A 15,289-nucleotide genomic window follows, 5' to 3' on the forward strand; every position below is an offset into this window, starting at 1 on the left:
GACACTTAGAAAGGTGTGCTCGGGAATTCCGACGCAGCGGTTCCCACATGTGCAGGTTGGTGGGGAATGAGCTGGTTGACTCAGATGCGCTTGGTCAGGAAGTCTCTTGGAAAGAATAACTGAGTTGCGCAGCACTTGGGAGCAGACTCCTCTTCACCCAGGGCCTTCATTTTATGGGTCTGTGAGCCCTGGGGGAGTGATTGGCCCAAAGCCACAAAGCAAGTGCATGATAAAATTAGAGACAGACGCCAAGTCACATAGATTCCTTCAAGACCCTTTTCCTCTAAGGTATAATGGAAGAGGAAAGGTCAGCGGGCAGAGCTGCTGTTGATCCAGCACGTGTGGGAAGCCGGAGCACCCGGGTAAAGGCTTGGAACGCTGAAGGAGAGCAGCCTCAGTGAAGCAGCGCCACTCTCCGCAAGGCCCCTGAATTTCTCTAATACCCCGTGAATATCTTCTGCATTCCTCTCAGTATTGCGGTACAAAGATAGAGCTGCTTTTCCTTGTGACTTGGCTTTTCTCTCCAGAAATCTAAGAAGGAAAAAATGATAAACATCTGGACTAAGAATATAAAAAGCAAGGCCTTAGAGGCCTCCAAGTAGAAAAGTGGGAAAAGGCTTGAGTGAACACAGAAGGGTCTTCACTGGGTGGCAGGGCAGCATCTGAAGTCTTTTGTTTCATGTACCTGGTCCTCACGCTAATAGAAACCAGAGTGCGATTTTCTTTTATTTCTAAAGTGTCACCTTAAGTTTGAGCCATCAGATTGGTTTTCAAGTTCCCACTGTACCCCAGGATTGTGCTGACTCTTCCTGAGAGGGTCAAGGGCATTGTTAAGTGATGCGGCAGTGGTCGGGAGTGCAGCGAAGTCCACCAGGGACAGGAGGTTGTGGAGAAGGCATGCTGCCACAGGCAGGCCTGGGCTGCACAGTATTTAGAAAACAGAGCAGGCGGGATCTCAGTTAGTCCATCTAATGTTACTGCTACAGAATGCCGGAGGCTGGGCATTTATGAAGAAAAGAGGCTTATTTTGCTCACACTTTTGAAGGCCGCAAATTACATAGCTCTGTCTGTTCAGCACCTGGAGAGGCCTGTTTGCCTGGGTCACGACATGGCTGATAGTTTCACAGCCGGGGTGTGTGCATGGGGAGATCAGGGGGAGACTGGAAGTAGCGGCAATTCAGGAGCCAGGCTTGCGTCTTTCTCATGACTCTCTGTAGCAAGGCCTAAGTCACTGTAGGAGGCCAGGGCCTATCGCCCCCAGGACAGCACTGCTGGGCCGTGTTAGAGGTCCCCATTCCTCACATCTCCACATTGAAGTCCAAGCTTCCAACGAACGGACCTTCGGGGGCTGGCCACAGCAGAGCCTTAGGATAGGGCAGCAGGAGAAGAGCATTAGAGAAGCGGGCCCTGCGCCGGCTGAACTGTGCAGTGCTTTGTCCTCCGCTGTCTGCTGTGTCGGCCTCACAACCCTTGCGGGTCAGGGGCCAGCGACCCTGCACCTTGCTTGGCTTGGGAATGTGGTGGTAGAGTCTGCTTCCTTGAAGTGGATGGGGAAATTGCTTTCTCCGGTCTGTTCCAGCTTGTCTATTCAGTATTAATTTGGCACCATGAATCAGAGAAGAATGGCTGTCTTCATCTGTACTGGGGGAAGAACTTGGCAAACACGTCCGATATGGACAGGCAATAATTAAATTGCCATGGATCGTGTCTAATGTAATTGAGACAGAGGACTTGGGAACATGTGCCTCAGACAAAGCCTGTCTTACACAGAGGATTTCCTGAGCCCTGGGCCTTTCTTTCCTGCAGTATGAAATGCAGTATCTTAATTAAAATTAGAAACTATTAAAAGAAAACTAACTAGGACTGGACAAATGGATTGCAGGAAAGAAAAAAAAATGGTCTGTTTTATACCGAGTCATCTAAAGGCAAAATGTTACAGGCTTAATTTTTTTACGTTTTTTTCCCTTCTAGTTTGGAAGATAATGAAATGTCTTATAGCACATTGAACAGGAAAAAGCATAGATTTTACTTTTGCTTCTTAAAAATGGAATCTTTGCCTCATTTTGTGCTTTTCTAAGGACTTGTATATGAAAAAAAAAAAAAAAAACCAATGTAGAAAATGCCCAAAACACAAAATGTAGGTAGTTCTGCAGTGTTTTTCTTTTGCTGGTGTAGGACTAGGAATTGACCCTGGGGCCCTGTACCACTGAGTCCCATTGCCTGCCCTTTTAATTTTTTATTTTGACACAATTTCTCACTAAGTTTCCCAGGCTGCTTTCAAACATGTGGTCCTCCTGCCTCAGCTTCCTGAATAGCTGGGACTATAGGCACATGCCCTCATGCCAGGGATCGAACTCGGGACCTTGTGCTTGGCCAGACAGGCGCTTATGCTACACCCCCAGTTCCACAGTTTTAAACAGGTATTGCTTTCTGTATTTGCTTTATTTGTTTAATTTTGTTTCTCGAGACAGGATCTTATCTTACTCGCCCAGGCTGGCCTTGAACTCGCGAGGATCCTCTTGCTTCAGCCTCCCAAGAGTCGGAATTTCAGGCGTGTGCCCCCACGCCAGGCTGCTTTCCGTGTTTGTAAGCTCCACAGTGTTAAAGCGCGTTGCAGCCACAGGGCCGTGGTGCTTCCTCCATGCCTCTGGGTTCTCGTGACGTCTTAGGGTTGTGTCACGTGAGCTGTCCACAGTCAGGTGCGCCATGCTGCCCCACCCCTGGGCCGAGCCTTCCTGCTTTGTCTGCACTCTTCACGCGGGAGGCTAGTCTCTACTTTGCGCCAGGGCCTGTGTCCCTGGATTGCCATGGAAGAGTGCCACGGAGGCCATGCCACATAGCCGCTGTGTGTGTGTGTGTGTGTGTGTGTGTGTGTGTAAGGGTGGGCATTGTGTGTGCAGCACACTGCTATTAGTTTTTCTGTACTGCTGGAAGTACGTGGCTATAGACTATATCATGACTTTTCCATGTGAGAAAAAAAGCTATTTTAAAGGATACGTAAAGTGGGTGAAATTCTACAGGTTTTCATTTAACATATTTCAAAAGTGATATGCAAAGCATTTTTATTGATCACGTTGAAGTAGCCTCTTACCTATTTGTCTTCAATTTATTTTCTTACTCTTTCTGTAACCTGGAATTATCTTGTGTGTGTAGCTGTATTATACATAACTTTTACTAAACTACCATCTTTCTCCTTCTAGAATATTAGCTCCGCAAGGTCAGGAGCCTTATTTCCAGCACATAGAACATGCTCCAGGCTGCTTATACACACACACACACACAAATATATATATATATGTATATGTATGTACACAAGTATGTACATATATGTATACATATGTACTTAGAGAAATCTATACGTGTATGTCTGTGTACCTATGGAGGTTTGCACATAGGTCTGTGTACACATATATAAAATGAAGTTGTCATTTAGATATAATCAAGGTCATGATGTCTCAGCAGCAGACATTTGACTCTTAAAATGATTGAAGCATCAATCATCGATGATTCATTGGTGGTAAATTAGTTCAACTACAATAAGGTATTAGTAAAGCCCAGAGTAACAGTTCAGTGTCCAAATGATGTAACACTTTTTACACATTTATTTTCACAATATTCCTTACTTCTGAAATTCTGGGTACTTCTGTATTATTAGTTCTTTCCTTGGGTACGTCTTACAGGGCCTTTACCCTGTGTCAGCTGCTGGGGACACCAGGTGCACATCTGCCCTAAGAAGAGTGGGGTGGAAGGCCGGAGGCGGGTGTGTTGGTGTCACCCGGGGCACTGGTGCAGCCCACCCGGCTAGAGTCTTGAGGAAGGTCTTTGGAGTGGAGTCAGCATGAGGCAGCTGGTGCAGCAGTGAGAGGAGGCTGGCGCTGGGGGCAGGTTTTGGAACGAGGCGCGAAGTAGTTGCAGGTGGAGGGGATTTCATGTTGGCTGGAGCATTGGAAGGGAAGGAACAGAGCTTTGCGTGGAACAGACGTTACCCTGAAGATTGGCGTAAATGGGTGGGAGCAGGGGCGGGGTGGAGACTGGAGCTCCGTGGGGTCTGTTGTGCCGGGTGGAAATCCGATTTCCTGGAGGCTTTCACACAGGAGACGCGAGTTGACCCTTTACCACAGAGCAGGACTACGTTGTGTGTAAACAGTACATTTTCTCCATCTATCTGTATCTGCATGGATGTGTGTAGGCTGCTTCCAGAGTTCAGCTATTATGAGTTATGCTACTATAAACACGAGTGTGTGTGCGTCGCTGTAATCTGACAAATAGGGTAGGCCATGTGCACGGTTTCCTCTTTGCCACTCAAGACAATGCCTACAAGAGGGATAATCTGGTTACAATGAAATTTCTAGTGGTGTCTGCTTTTCAGGGATCCTCCATGCTGGTGTGCACAGTTACACCCACAGTGTGGGAGGGTCCTTTTTTTTTTTTTTCTCAGCCTCACTAGCATTTGCTGTTATTTGATTTCTTGATGATAGCCATTCTCTGGGGAGTGAGATGAAATCTCAGTGCTGTTTTGATTTGTATTTCTCTGATGACCAGAGATAAGGAACATTTTTAAAAGTATTTATTGGCCATTTGTACTTTTTGTGAAGTGTCTTCATTTCAGTGGCCCATTTTTTTTTTTTAAAATTGGGTCTTTTATTCTGGGGGAGGCCTACTGTTTTTGAATTCTTTATATATTCTAGACACCTGGTTGCCTTATTATTATTATTATTATTATTATTATTGTTATTATTATTATTTTTAGGACAGGGTCTACAGGGTCTCACTGCGTAGATCAGACTCCCAGTGGTCCACCTGTTTATAGCCTCCCAAGTGCTGGGGTTACAGGCACGCCCCACCACGCCCAGTCTCAGTTGCCATCTCAGTATGTCCCAGGGGCAAGCCGGCATGGCAGACCTGGGGATCGAACTCCCGGCCCCTGCGTCTGCCTAAGCAGTACCTTGGTTCTTAAACTTAATTTTGTTCTACAATTTCGGAAATGATGGCCACATTTGCGTTGCTGTGGGAGGGATGACTGTGGCTGTTTGTCACCCAATACAGAGTTTGCAAACAACAGAATTTTGCCAGACACTTCTGTTTGTGAACCAAATTGATAGCAGACAAAAGCATTCGTGAGCCAAGGTACCACTGTATTAGTCCTAGCTAAGAAATAGCTACAGGGCCAGGGAAATAGCTCAGCAGGCATAAGCTCATTCTGGGCAAGCGCAAGGTCCCAAGTTCGACTCCTGCTACTAAGAAAAAGGAATAGCTGGCAGTCATGTTTTCCATTCTGTGGTTTGTCTCTTTACTCTCCTAGTGGTTACTTTTGTGTGCTGAAGCTTTTGAATTTGAGCTTATCTTTTTCTATAGTTACAATTCTGCATGAAGTAGGGATGGCTTGTGACAAAGCTGTCCCTAGGTACATTTTTAAAAGGAAATGCTGAGCACATTCAGCTTTCCATGTGATGCAGTGAGCTGATGAACGCCTTGTAAGCCGCTGGAATTGCTCAGCGTTCACCACACCTTTTTTCTCTTCTGTTCCCTCCAACTCGCTTTCCCGTCTAAGAACAACAAGGTCGCGCTCTTCCGCCAGCTGCAGCAGATGACCTACAGCCTGGTTGAGTGGCGCTCCCAGATCCTGTCCGGAACGCTGCCCAAGGATGAGCTGGCGGAGCTCAAGAAGAAAGTGACAGCCAAAATCGACCATGGGAACAGGTGACGGGGCCACCTTTCGCTGAGAACTGGGAGTGTGACTGACACCTTCATGGGAGGATACTGTTTATAGCAGACTTTTAAATTGGCACCTAGCAATTGTACGTCCTTCTGGGTACGATGTCGTCTTTCGGTACAGTGTACAATGTGTGATAATTAGACCGAGGTAATTGGGACAGCCATCCCCATGACCATTTATGGGTCCTTTGTGTCGAGGTCATTTGGCGTCCTCTCCAGTAGCTGTGTGAAATACGGGATGAATTGCTGTCAGCCTTCGTCACCACGGGGTGCCATAGAACATTAGCATTCTTCTTCTCTGACTTCTCCCCAGTGTGCCCCCAAATACTCTCTGTGCCCACCTTGCCACACTGCTCTGGTTTACCCTCAGACTTTGGATCTTAGTGTTCCAAAGAACAGAGCGTCTTACTCTTTCTGTCCTAAAAAACAGTAGCTCTCATTGAGAAGCATCTCTGCCCTCTCCATGGCGCGTGTGTGGTGCTGAGTGCCTGCCCGTGTCTACTTTTAGTCTGACAGTGGTTGTTCAGTCACTGTCAGACTCATTCATCCTCATTGTGTCCCTCTTTACCTCACTGGGAGTGTGGCTTGCGGTGTGTGCAAACTCAATTCTCCGAAGCAGCCAGCATGCTTCCTGGCTGGGGGTTATGCTCCCGTCACCTCCAAAGTGTCAGTCCCTTCAGTGATCCTCTCCTTAGCTCAGGCAGATACATGCATTCCAGGTTTTATCACCTTCGGAAAATCAGAAATTTAGTCACTTCATCCCAGTTCACGGAGGCCTGGGGTTCGCACTCCAGGCCAGTGCTTTCAGGAAAACAGAGGCGGCTTCTCAGTGGTTGGGGATTCATCGGTATGGTTTCTTCTATGTGTATATAAGTTTTCCCTCCCCTTTTACGCTACTTCTCTAACTTCTGAGTGTGATCTTTCCCCCGCCCACTTCTACTCAGCTTCTCCAGCATCAGGACCATTGAGTATCACTTCCTACCTGGCCGAAGTATAGCTCGTGCCTACCCACAGATACGTCATGTTCTGCCAGCTGTACTCAAATGGCCAGAGTGAACAAAGCTTCAGGATTCAGATGGAGGCAGTGTTTAGGTGATGCCGCTGTCGCATGCTTCACGTCCTTACCACCCTGTGAAGTAGCTGCCTTGTTCCCCTTTTATGCCTCAGGACACAGCTCACAAGCACAAGTGATGTCCTTCCCAGTAGCGTTGTCAGTGGAAAGGCGTCCATTGGGATCCAGGCCTTTGGATTTCCCATCTAATTCTCCCCTCTTCAGGCAGGGAGTTCAGGCTGCTCCATCCTGAAAACTAAAGCCTAGGAACTGCACTGCCAGTCACTAGGACCAGAAGACCTTAAATTTATTTTATTTTATCTTATTCATACATATTTGCAGCACATGCATTTCACAGTCGTCTTGGGGAGTGGGTGCATGGACGTGATGCAGCTTGATTCTTCTTTTGAATTCTTTCCCTCCCTCCTCCTCTAGTTCTCTTTGCCTCCTTTTTATTCTTGTTGATACTTTCCATCTTAGTTCATGTCTGTGGCGTGGAGTGTCCATACTCACTGAGGTTATGGGGACCCTGTACCTGGAATGTCCCCCCTCAGCCTGTTGCCCCATCCCCCCCCACAACTCCACCCCTAGCCTGATGCCCTGGACCCCTTCCCATCCGCAAGGTACCTGTCTCTGTCTCCTTCTATCCTTCATTTCTCTTTTAGTTTGTATTCCACCTGGCTCCGATGAGAGATCCAATAAGTTTATCTAATTGATTTCACTCAACATTGTATTTTTTCCATGCCTGATGGCACACACCTTTAATCCCAGTACCCAGGAGGCTGAGGAGGGTCACTCACTGTAAGCTTGAGATCATCCTGGGACACATAGTTCAAGGCTAGCCTGAACTACATAGTGCAGTCCTGTCTCAAACCGTTATATTTTCTAGGTGCATTTGTTTTCCTATAAATGTCTCAAATTTGTGTCCCTTTCTAGCCAACTAGCATTCCATATATGTACAATCCACAAGTTCTTCATTGAGTCATCTGTTGATAGATAAGCAGGCTGTTTCCGGACATAGCTGATCCAAATTGTTCTGCTATACACATTGGCACGCGTGTATTGCTGAAGTTTGATGTCTTACCCTTTCGGGGGAAGATACCTAGAAGAGGGATAGCTGGGCCAGTCATATAGAATTTCTGATCTCATTTGTTTGGGAAATCTCCATTCTGATTTCTGTAGTGGTTGTGCTAGTTTACATTCGCACTAACAATGTTGTTTTTTCATACAATTTGTTGTCCATTTGTACTTCTTCTTGCAGTATCTGTTCATTTCACTTGCATGTTGTCAGACCAGGTCTTCAGTTATAGGTAGTGTAAGTTTTCAAAGTTCTTTATGTGTCTGAGATGTTAGTCCTTTGTCTGAGGAATAACTGACAAAAAGAACTTTCCGATTCTGTAAATGTACCTCTTTATTCCACTTGTTGAGTCTTTGACTATGCAGAAGCTTTTTAGATTGATATAATCCCACTTGATTTTTACCCTTGTTTCTTGTACAATTGAGGATCTGTTTAGAAAGATCCTTTCCTGTATCTGCGCAGAAGACTCACTGTGTTGTGCTTTGCTTTACTTTCTTGAGATAGGATCTTGCTATGCAATCCAGGCTGACCTTGCAGGGTCCTCCCTCTTGCCTCAGCCTCCAGAGTGCTGATGTTGCAGGCATTCACCACCATGCCCAGATGCCTGAAAACGTTCTTAAAAGCCAGCTAAGCTGGGGAGATAGCTCAGTAGAATAAGTGCTTGCCTGGCAAGCTTAAGGTCCTGAGTTCAATCCCTGGTACCAAAAAAAAAAAAAAAGAAGAAGAAGAAGAAGAAGAAAAGAAAAAAAGCCAGCTAAGATGGAACAAAGCAGTTCCCTTTGCACATAGGCTTCCTTTGTCTCTTAGGATGTTGCCCCGCTGACATTGGCCTGCAGGTCCCCCAGGCTCCGGGGCAGGATGTCAGCCTCCCATAAAAGTGGACTATGCGTCCTTTCCCATTGTGGCCCTTGGAAGCTGCTCAGGAAATGAAACTCTGTTGATGCAGTCCTGATTGCATCCCTGAGCAGCCTGCAAGGCCACCATTGAAGAGCCTGGGTGGCCCCTGGGCCTGGCTGTTGCACAAAGGGACCTACCAGATAGGATCAGTTGGTGGAGATGTCATAACCCAGGAGAGTGAGAAGTTAGGAATTCTTGCCTTGTTCCAGTAGACCCGGCATGTTTCCCCTTACCCTGGGTCTCCTTACAGTTTGGACGTCCCCACTGCCGAATAGCTGGGGCCTGGAATGCATGCCGGGCATTCACATAGCAGTATCCTGTTTCCTCACTCTCCAACTTCTTGGAACTAAGCAGATCTGTTTCTACTTTTATGTACCCATTGGGCCCGAAAGCCTGGAAGAGAGTGGTGATTCTGTGCACCACATGGCCCCCCGCTTCCCACTTAATACCTCTCATTGCAGTTAGAGCTAATATTTATTGAGTGTGTGGTGTGCAAGCAAGAGATATTGAATTACGGGCTTTGCACAGATTATTTCATTAAATTTTTATACCTGTGAAGGATAGGAAACATTTATACTGGAAGTAACTCCAGCTTTGGAAAGTTAAGGTTTAAATCCTGGTCTAAGTGACATCAGGGCAGTGGTCTGAGATGGGGTATGAGAGAATGAGGACGAGGATTTACTTCCTCGAGGGCATTTATGGCAGGCTTGGATTGAGTATGAAGTCAGGGCAAGCTCTGAAATAGCTGGGCAGTGGTCCTTCACAGCGCCTGTGCCCAGTCACAGAAAACCAAGTGGCGAAGCACTAGAAAGCAGACTTGGGTTAGACTCGGGCCAAGTTAGCCCGTCTTCGGGAGGGGCTGTGGGCAGAGTTGCGTTGCGTGTCCTTACACAGATTCTGCTGACATTCCCTTGTTTTTGAATATTGTTCATGTAGAAAGGAGGCAGCTCTTGAAGGAGAGATGGCAGTTAGCTGTTCTTTCCTTGACTTCTTCAGGAGTTGACCTTTTCACAGAGTCCGCTGGGTTCTTGGATGAGGGCTGTGTTGCAGAGTCCGCTCTAGAGGAGAGCATCACCTGGCTGTCTCTCTCTCTCTCTCTCTCTATCTCTGTCCAGAATGCTCGGGTTAGATCTGGTAGTGCGAGATGACAATGGGAACATCTTAGACCCAGATGAGACCAGCACCATCGCCCTCTTTAAGGCTCATGAAGTGGCCTCCAAAAGGATTGAGGAAAAGATCCAAGAAGAAAAGGTACGCCTTGTCCAGTTGCAGGTTTTGGCTGCTGAGATTTGATTTTTGCTTTCTTTTTGTATTTTAGGGAAGGGTCTACAGGGTGTTCAGGGTCTCACTATTAGATCGGATTAGTAGCAGTCCGCCTGTTTACAGCCTCCTAAGAGCTGGGATTACAGGTGCACTCCACCACGCCCAGTCTCACTTGCTGTCTCAGGGCGCCCCAGGGGTGTGGCCGACATGGCAAGCCCAAGCCTGGGGATCGAACCCCTGGCCCTTGCACCTGCTTGCAGGTGCTTTAATCCACTGAGCTATTTGGCTGACCCTTTGCTTTGTTTTTTAATGAGAGAAGAATTGTTGACAAGAGTTAGAAATGTTTGTGTTCTCATTTTACAAGTGAAAAAAAACTGTGTTCTCATTTTAAAAGTGAAGCATAGCAGAATGTATTGTGTTGCAGAATGAATGCAAACATAAGAAAGTGGGAAAATCAAGATGTCAGAGTATGTAAAATGCCATTATTTGTCTTTCAAAGTATACACACAAGCCAGGGATATAGCTCAGTGGCATAAACACCTGCGTGGCAAGTGCAATGTCCCAAGTTCCATCCCCAGTACCGCAAAACAAAAACAAAACTGGATCTTGTAAAATACACACACAAAAAGCAATACGTCGATCAGTGCTTGCATTGTGCAGGCTAATTCTGACATGACAGGCACGAAATGCGTCATTAGTGGACATGCCTGGGAAGGAGAATTAAGGGCAAGGGGGACTGCGTTGTGTAGTCTTGTGTATTTGGTGCTTACAATTTCCAGAACAAAATATCATAGACTGTTCAGAAGACTGTACATTAAGGAAAAACGGTAAGTATCTAGAAAGCAAAGAGAAAGTCACCCATGGGGCTGGGGAGATAACTCAGTGGTCTAAGCCCCTGCCTGATAAGCACAAGGACCCGAGTTTGATCCCCAGTACCACATGTTATGCAGCTGAGCCAGCCACTAAAACCAGGCGTGGTGGCGCACGCCCGTAATCCCAGGACTGGGGAGGCTGAGACAGGAGGATCACTACAAGTCCGAGCTGTATCATGAGACCCTGTACCCAGTGAATAAATAAAAATTATATTTTTAGAATTTTTAAAGGCAAAGAAAAAGTCACCCATATGACTGCCTCGATCAGTGGGGGTGAACCTGTGGCACACCTATTACAGTGGGCTGTTTGAATCATTGGAAGCTCTAAAAGGTTTGCCATCACTGGCCTAGATCCAGCGATGCTGATACTTTGGTTTATTTTCTTCCAGTCTTTTTGTTCTGATAAACGAAGATTTTATTTCTCTTTAGCTTCTAGCTTTCAGTTCTTCAGCACAGTCGCATCCTTTCCATGGCGTCTCCTTGTGTTTAGTCCCTTCTGCAGAACCTTGACCTGCGGACCCAGGCCATCTTCAGTGGCGCGCACACCTATGGCCTCTACGTGAACTTCAAGAACTTTGTCTGCAATATTGGGGAGGACGCAGAGCTGTTCATGGCCCTCTATGACCCAGACCAGTCCACTTTCATCAGGTCGGAGAGCCCTAGATCCCCTGCTGGTGGCCCTGCGAAGCAGTCGGGCTTCCCTACTCTATCTGAGGAGCCTTTGCTAGGATGGGGAGCGGGGCTGAGAGGAGAAGGTGAGGGTTTCCAGGCAGTAGGAAGGGAAGTGCTCCGGCTCTGAAGCTGGGACAGTGCAAGCGCGCTTCGTGCCAATCTTTAGATACTTCCACACCCACAGAACGCACAAGACTAAGAATTTAATGTTACCAGTGGGCTTTAGGTGGTGACAGTGCTGTTCAAGTAGGCGCATCAGTTAGAACCCAGGGCTGCCCTGCTGAGGATCCAAGTGGCAGGTGAAGCACCGAGTGTGTGGTGCCGCTGTGCTTTCTGATAAGCTTCACTGTGAACCCAGAACTGCTTTTAAAGAGTCTGTAGAAATTTATAAAAGACTATTAGAGATAATAATGGAGGAGTGTTTAATCCTAGGATGACGACCTGCTGAACAGCCCTGGCAACATAGGTTTACTCCTGAGAAAGTGGATAAAAGCAGTAAATTGGGGCCAGGCATGGTGGCACATGCCTAGAATCCCAGAACTCAGGAGGCTGAGGCAGGAGGATTGCTGCAAGTTTCAGGCCAGTGTAGCCTACAAAGTAAGTTCAAGGCCAGCCTGATCTGCATAGCAAGGCCCTGCCTCAAAAAGATCTTAAAAAAAGAAGTTACTCATGAATTGTTTTTGTCTAAAATAACAAATGGCATGTTTTTAGTATGATATTGTGGGTTAAAAGTATGGTTGGAATGGTCCTTAGAAAATTAAATTCTTGATTGAGTAAAGCTAAAACCTTTCATACAAAGAATTTGTGATTTGGAAAGAAGGCTGTAGAAAAGTGGTGGTGCCGGCCCATAATTCCCACGTTCTGTGAGGCTGAGGCAGGAAGGGCACAGGTTCCAGACCAGACCCTGTGTCAAAATAAGAGGGGCCCTGAATTCAGTGCCGATTCCCACATGAAAAGTAAAAGGACAGCTGTATCCCATACATTACGCAGCATCTACCCCACCCTGACCAGTGTTTGCCATGATCTGAGTGGACACTCCCTGTGGGGCGGCAGCCAGGGACACTCGTGAAGCCAGAGACCTGCCTCAACTCGAGGCACCAGGTGCGGGCTCCCCAGTCCCGCCTCCCCAGCTGCCTGCTGGATTTCCGGGAGCGTTCCTGCCCCTTCTTCTTTCCTTCCGTACTCTCAGCCTCCCTGCCCACTTGGCCTCTCATTACAAGTAATATTTTGTCTCTCTTGCCAGCGAGAACTATCTGATCCGCTGGGGCAGCAATGGGATGCCCAAGGAGATAGAGAAGCTCAATAACCTGCAAGCCGTGTTCACTGTGAGTCCCCCCGTCCGTTTCCTTGCTGTCTTTGTTACCCTGATGGGAGCCGATGCTTGTGGGGAATGTGAAGGAAGGAAGGGCCTCCTAAGCCCTGAGCGCGAGCAGCCATTTATTTACTCAGCAGAGATTCAGTGAGTGTCTCCTCCATGCCAGAGAATGACTTAGGCACGTGTGATAGATCCCTCAACAAATGGAGGGGGGGGACTATTTAGGAATAAATCAAGAAAGAAGAAGCCCTTGTTCTTGAGCAGCTTTTGTCCTGACAGGGACTAGAGGTAATAAGCAGTCGATTAATGAGTGATGGACACAGAATTTTAGCCAGTCTAAGTACTTCCAGGGGACGGCCATCATCTCGTGGGCAAGTGGTGTATTTTAAGTAGGTTGGGTGGAGATGGTGCCCAGTGGTCAGAGCATGCCCTCAGTGCGCACAGAGCCCCGGCTTTGGTCCCTGGGAGCCAGGAGAAGAAACTGCGAACTGGGGCAGGTTTCTGTGAGGTGGAGAGGATGGTGAGCATGGACTGTGCAGGGGACGTGGGGTGCTGCCGTCAGCCCAGGGTTCTGGACACGCGGGGGATGTGGGGTGCTGCTGTCAGCCCTGGGTTCTGGCCACGCCGAGGCCGGATTTAGACCTGTATCTGCGCGTCTTGTCTGGGCGGGCTGTTCCTGCATCCCGTCGTGAGCACGACCCCCTGGTGCATTCTGAAGATGGGGTGAACATTTAAATTTTTAAGAAATTTGTTATAGTAAAAGAAATGTTGCCATAATTGCCCACAACATCCCCCCTCTCTTAGAACATTCTTAGCCCACCACTCTTGCCCCTTCCCGAAGCAGGCCTGGACGTCCTCCTTCGTGAGTGTCTGCTTTACGCGGTCGTGCCTGTGTCCGTGTCCTGAAGTGATTCAGAGTGCTTATCTCTCAGGGTAACTTTTTGACTCTGAGAAAGAACCAGAAGTCACCCAGTGCCAGGTCCAGTGAATAAGATGGAAGAGGACACAGCGCGATGTGAAGGCAAAGAAGTCATCTTCTGTACTTGTACCATTTTGTAAGCGCCCCTGGGCACTGGGTGGCCCTGGGCAGCAGCATTTGCGGTATTTTTGATCAGAGCAGATGACCATGTGGGAGAGGACGTCCAGAACTAGTTCAGAAAGTGGCAAGGACCGTGTGCTTTGCATTCAAAGCAGGGAGGAAGAGTTTCTGGGGTCAGTAATACAGTGTGTCTTTCGCTGTAAAAATTTTTGAAATACTCGCCGTGTGCTTGGATCATCATGTGCATCTGCACAGGCAGCCCATTTCTTGCCCCCGAGTGCACTGTGTACGGCTCAGAACTTGGCCACGTGGGCTGTTTTCTCCCTCGGTTAGAAGTGTTCTCGGCTTCTCTTACTCCCTCACGACACTGGTCCTGGGGCCTGCAGGAGTGACTGTCCTGTTTTTCATTCCTCAGCCCATAGTTTATGTCCTTACTCTCTTCCCATCCTTAGGGTAGAAAAAACAGTGTCCAAGTTACGGTGCCTAAGGGAGTGACAGAGGGTCTGTGGTCTCCCTGGAGGGCCTCACTTCTCCTTCTGTGAAGGCCTCCCTGTTGGAACAAGCTAAGGCTGATGCCTTTTCCTGCAGTAACTGGTCTGGATCTTCAATGCCTCATATATGCAGGCGCAGAAGAGTTTCAGGAATTCTTCGTGAAACCTCCCTAGTATTTCCTTAGCTCTAAGATACTAAGTGGCTTTTTCTTCCCCTGCAGTCAAAGGCATTTATCTGTCTAAATGTCACACTTTATTTCTTTATTTTTTGGTTTTGGCGTGGTAACAGGAACCGAACTCAGGACCTTATCCTTGCCAGGCAAGCACTTATTCCACTGAGCTATCTCCCAGCCCTCTACATGTCACACTTTAAAGAGTGCACAGAGAAGGTATCGAGTTGGGCAGGCTGGTGTGTGTCTGCTAGCTAAGCACGGAGGAGGCTGAGGCAGGAGGGTTAAGACTTGGAGGCCAGCCTGGGCAAAGCCCTATCTCAAAATATCAACAGGGAAAAATGGGTACTGTATTGTTTAGTACAGTCATCTTCTGTACTTGTACCATTTTCTAACAGCTGCTGTTCACTGCCCTTCTCTCTCTGCCACACAAGTCTACACCAGTTAGGACCACTTAGTGTGCAATGTCGCATCTAGCCTTTTCAAAATGTGGGAACCACTTCTTTGGTCATTAAAGATGTGGTATCCATTACTTTGGTCATTAACCTTCAAAGGCTTCATTTATCTATGATTGCATATTATTTAATAATACCACCGTGGCACAGTTTTCATAATGGGCCACTTGGAGTCTTTGTTGCGTCTATGAATGGAAACCTTGCAGAACTCGTTGCAGAAATCTGCGGTGGACGTTACTATTGGTGGATGTTCCTGTCCTGGTGACTTGAG

At 47.4% G+C, this 15,289-nt stretch overlaps 1 protein-coding gene across 1 annotated transcript in view; it reads left to right on the forward strand.

Moving 5' to 3' along the window:
• The window catches only part of Dock5 (dedicator of cytokinesis 5), a 198,375-nt gene that overhangs the window by 84,467 nt on the left and 98,619 nt on the right, over window positions 1-15,289 (forward strand). The window contains exons 6-9 of the mRNA XM_004630671.2: window positions 5,552-5,700; window positions 9,857-9,992; window positions 11,367-11,524; window positions 12,792-12,873. Coding sequence (XP_004630728.1) covers window positions 5,552-5,700; window positions 9,857-9,992; window positions 11,367-11,524; window positions 12,792-12,873 — 525 coding nt within the window. The remainder of the gene's footprint in view (window positions 1-5,551; window positions 5,701-9,856; window positions 9,993-11,366; window positions 11,525-12,791; window positions 12,874-15,289) is intronic.

Source organism: Octodon degus, unplaced genomic scaffold (assembly GCF_000260255.1).
Source record: "Octodon degus isolate 3935 unplaced genomic scaffold, OctDeg1.0 scaffold00036, whole genome shotgun sequence".
Taxonomy (NCBI): domain Eukaryota; kingdom Metazoa; phylum Chordata; class Mammalia; order Rodentia; family Octodontidae; genus Octodon; species Octodon degus.